General features: G+C 47.0%; 1 protein-coding gene across 2 annotated transcripts in view; it reads left to right on the top strand.

Annotated features, from left to right (window-relative positions):
- Nucleotides 1-5,000, top strand: part of zfhx4 (zinc finger homeobox 4) — a 130,123-nt gene that overhangs the window by 47,670 nt on the left and 77,453 nt on the right. For both annotated transcript variants that reach the window (XM_036935113.1, XM_036935111.1), the window contains exon 5: nucleotides 885-1,408. In XM_036935113.1, the coding sequence (XP_036791008.1) occupies nucleotides 885-1,408 (524 nt within the window). The remainder of the gene's footprint in view (nucleotides 1-884; nucleotides 1,409-5,000) is intronic.

Raw genomic sequence — 5,000 nt, 5'->3', positions numbered from 1 at the left:
CTTTCTCTCTGCCGTTCTATCCTCTTTGTCTTTCTCTGTCTGACTTTCTATCATCTTTGTCATTCTCTGTCTGACTTTCTATCCTCTTTGTATTTCTCTGTCTGACTTTCTATCCTCTTTGTATTTCTCTGTCTGACTTTCTATCCTCTTTGTCTTTCTCTGTCTGACTTTCTATCCTCTTTGTCTTTCTCTGTCTTTCTATCCTCTTTGTATTTCTCTGTCTGACGTTCTATCCTCTTTGCATTTCTCTGTCTGACTTTCTATCCTCTTTGTCTTTCTCTATCTGACTTTCTATCCTCTTTGTCTTTCTCTGTCTGACTTTCTATCCTCTTTGTATTTCTCTGTCTGACGTTCTATCCTCTTTGCATTTCTCTGTCTGACTTTCTATCCTCTTTGTCTTTCTCTGTCTGACTTTCTATCCTCTTTGTATTTCTCTGTCTGACGTTCTATCCTCTTTGCATTTCTCTGTCTGACTTTCTATCCTCTTTGTCTTTCTCTGTCTGACTTTCTATCCTCTTTGTCTTTCTCTGTCTGACTTTCTATCCTCTTTGTATTTCTCTGTCTGACTTTCTATCCTCTTTGTATTTCTCTGTCTGACTATCTATCCTCTTTGTATTTCTCTGTCTGACTTTCTATCCTCTTTGTCTTTCTCTGTCTGACTTTCTTGCTTTCTTTATTGGTTGTACATTGTGAGTTTCACCTACTTTCACTCATTATCTTTCTTTCCTGCTCACTCTATCTTCTCTTCTTTCATTTTCCTCTTTCTCTCTCTCGTATCCCTCTTGTCTTCCTGACCACCATTCTCTCCTCTATATCTCTCTTGCTCTTTCTCTTTCTCCCCCCACCCTCTCTGACCATCCCTCTCTCTCTCTCTTTGTCCCCAGTGAATAATGACTTGTCTGCGGAGCTGCGTCTAGCCAGTGGTCAGCTGATGGCTGATGACCTGTCTGTCCTCTCCGGCGGCAGGGGCGCTGGAGGCAGTGGTGAGCTCTCTCCGCCCATCAGCGACCCGTCGCTCCGTCTCTACCAGTGTTCTGTCTGCAGTCGCTTCACCTCCGATAGCCTGGAGGCGCTGGGCGCCCACGTCAACGCAGAACGCACCCTGCCCGAGGATGAGTGGCGTGGCATTGTGGGAGATGTGTACCAGTGCAAGCTGTGCACCTACAACACCCAGCTCAAGGCCAACTTCCAGCTGCACTGTAAGACAGACAAACACATGCAGAAACAGCAGCTGGTGGCGCACATCAAGGAAGGCGGGAAAGGCAACCAGTGGAGGTTAAAGTGCGTCGCCATCGGCAACCCTGTGCACCTGAAGTGCAACGCGTGCGACTACTACAGCAACAGCGTGGATAAACTGCGGCTGCACGCCACCAACCAGCGACACGAGGCTGCCATTAGGCTGTACAAGGTACCAGTCACTCCTGTTGTAACATAACACCCCCAGCGTACACACGACAGCCATCAACACACCAACACACCAAACAACGTAGCGGCATAATACAGTGATTATGCAACAGGGCCTAGGCCTCTTTAATAGCATGATGTCATCCAGCCAGTGGTTTGTAAGGCGTTGTTACGTGAGGTCTATTAGTGGTGGCCCTGTGTTTGTAGCAGGGTGTTAGAGATCGGCATTCTGGCACCACCTGGCTTATATTAGCCATTAACCAACAGGTAGAGCTGATTTAGCTCCCTCTCCTCTCTGCCTCTATCATCCCTCTCTCCTACCTCATCCCTTCTCTTTCCTGTAAGAGTGAAAGGAGAGAGTATTTTCACTGGTATTAATATGATGTCTGAAATCAAAGTTAATTGAGTTCTGTTATAAATTTAGATAAGCGTTGGCGGCATACTGTAGTCACAGACAGAAAGGCCACCATGCAACAGTGTCACACACAACACAACACACACACACACACACACACACACACACACACACACACACACACACACACACACACTCACACACACACACACACACACACACACACACACACACACACACACACACACACACACACACACACACACACACACACACACACAGAGAACATCTTAGAACACTGTAAACATGAAATAAACAGGTCCCTCAGAGACAGAGAGATATAAATAGTTTACAGTGTGAAAATATTGTTCGCCCAGGATCCTGACCTGAAGGATCTACTGCACTATATGAACCTAATGAGGATCTATTGACCAGGCCTAACAACATCTGACACTGTGTGTGTGTGGGGTGGTGTATGTGTGTGTGTCCTGTAGCTCAGCTCTTGGCTGTGTGTTCACAGCAGTTGATTTAGCGTCTGACAGTAACCAGCTCGGCTACATAAGACATTGGCAGCCATTAAATCATAATAGGGAAAAATGTGTTTTTATTAGCAATGATTAAAGGCCAAGGTACAAGACCAACTCCAGGGCAATTTAAAGTATAACCATATCAGTATAACTATTTATTTTCTCTGAAAAAGGAGACTAGGGTGAAAAGCAATCCTACATCATGCTCTTAGATAATAGTTTAGTTTATGGTGTCATACACACACACACACTCACACGCAAAGTCTATGGGTTTGTAAGTTATCAAACTGTGAGCAAAGAGTGAGTGAGACAGACAAGAGAAGGGAAGAGTAGCCGTCATGGGCAGAGAGAAGGGGGAGCAGAGAGAGAGAAGGGAAGCCGTCGTGGCCAGAGAGAGAAGGGGGGATGATGTGGGCAGAGAGAGAGAAGGGGGGGTGATGTGGGCAGAGAGAGAGAAGGGGGGTGATGTGGGCAGAGAGAGAGAAGGGGGGGTGACATGGGCAGAGAGAGAGAAGGGAAGAGTAGCCGTCATGGGCAGAGAGAAGGGGGAGCAGAGAGAGAGAAGGGAAGCCGTCGTGGCCAGAGAGAGAAGGGGGGAGGATGTGGGCAGAGAGAGAGAAGGGGGGGTGATGTGGGCAGAGAGAGAGAAGGGGGGGTGATGTGGGCAGAGAGAGAGAAGGGGGGGTGATGTGGGCAGAGAGAGAGAAGGGGGGGTGATGTGGGCAGAGAGAGAGAAGGGGGGTGATGTGGGCAGAGAGAGAGAAGGGGGGGTGATGTGGGCAGAGAGAGAGAAGGGGGGGTGACATGGGAAGAGAGAGAGAAGGGAAGAATAGCTGTCTGGCCAGAGAGAGAGGGGGGGGGGTCCCAGAATCGCCTGTGGAATTTGGAGGCCTTGATTTAAAACCCCAGAGCAATTGGAATGTGTGGACACCCTCCCTGGTTAGACCAAAGCTGGAGGATTTGTAGAGGTCTGGTCTGGTCTGTGTAAGTCCTCCCTTATTGGTACAGCAATATCCTGTAAAAGAAAGATTGGCAGAATGACTATATTATATGGATGGATGGGGATAGTGTTATACATCATGTGGCTGATCTTCCATGTTTTTTACATTGTGCCAACATATAATAAAATGACGAAGAGATTGTTGTGCTCCCTGGGCCGTAATGCCTTTGTAACCCATATCTGTGGCGTGTGTGAATGTTCAGCTTCCTAGCGAGCGATATACCTTTGGCTAATGCTGTAGAGGAGAGAGTCATCCCACCACCCTCTCCATGCACTCAGCTACCCTTGTACCCATCCACCCCCACACCCACCCACATACACATACACACTGTACCGGCTGCACAAATCTGTTGGACAGATGCTGGCTTTAATGCGTTTGGCAGGATTCAGACTGTTTCACCCCTAGTCAGATGGCAGTAAAGCAGGAGCAGAGGAGAAAGAAAAAAATATGTCTTTTTTCTGACCAGAAAAACACCTTTTCTTTTATGTGTGGAGGTGAAAGACCCATGGGAGTGGCCTGCCTCTGCTCTGCTCTGCCCGCCCTGGCTTGGCCCCACACACAAAGAGAACAAAGTGTTGACTACCTTCCCATATGGGTCTAGAACACTGAGGATCTGTGAAACGGTGGAAGATGCAGACAAAAAGCATATTCAGACTTTATTGCTGCTTTGTAGCTCAGTAGAGATCTGAGGGGATTCGGGACGGAAGAGTTTCCAGACTTTACAACAGGAGGCCAGATGAGAGTAGCAGGAGGAGGGCTATTTCTGTCTCTGTACCCTTCCCTCTCTCTCTTCATCGCTCTCTCTGTCTCTCTTCATCTTCCTCTCTCCTCTCTCTGTCTCTCTCTCTACGCCAATATCTCTCTTTACCTACCCCTTGTTTTAATTTCCCTCTCTCTCTTCATCGCTCTCTCTGTCTCTCTTCATCTTCCTCTCTCCTCTCTCTTTCTCTCTCTCTACGCCCATATCTCTCTTTTCCTACCCCTTCTTTCCATTCCTCGCTCCCTCAGACGCAGACGCTAGTCCTAATGCAGGAAGTAACTTTTCTGAGGAACCAATCTGATCCTTCTTTAAGCTCATTGTCTCAGTTACCGCTTGGTTCATGTCGAAGGACTTGGTGGCTCCTGTTAATAACTTCTGGTTAATTGTAATTGATGCCATCAAAATGGACCACTAACACATCTAGAACACTCAAAATAGCATTCTGGATTCTGACTTTATAATTCCACAATAAATCTGAATGATTCTAGATTAGAACATTGATTGCAGGGTTTTGGATTAGATTATGCAAAAATAGAACAGTCTAGAATTCCAAACTAGAAAACGGCATAATTCCAAAATGGAACACAGTGTCTACCTGTCAAATGAAAATCCTTCTCTCCAAAGAGTTAACTCTTGGCAATGCAACTCTGCACTGCAAATGTGAGGTGTGAGCAGGCAGATGTTAGTGTCTGGCTGTGTGATAGCTTGCGAGCTAGCCAGCTAGCTGCCCATGAGGTAGATCAGCCCATATTGAAGAGTACTGCAGCACGTACCATGGCGTGTCTATAGCTGGCCCAGCCTGTGTTTGGGTAGCGTTGAGAATGATGTAGAGAATGATGATGTATGGCAGAGATATGACTCTGGATAATAAACACAGGACTTAATACAGATGGGCAGGGTAGTAAATCTGTCAGTGTCATTCACAAGAGCTGGAGCGCCTGCCCGGGTACACA

Source organism: Oncorhynchus mykiss, chromosome 11, assembly GCF_013265735.2.
Source record: "Oncorhynchus mykiss isolate Arlee chromosome 11, USDA_OmykA_1.1, whole genome shotgun sequence".
Classification (NCBI taxonomy): Eukaryota; Metazoa; Chordata; class Actinopteri; order Salmoniformes; family Salmonidae; genus Oncorhynchus; species Oncorhynchus mykiss.
Note: the sequence above shows the minus strand (reverse complement) of the source record. Positions and strands in the feature narration are given on the sequence as shown.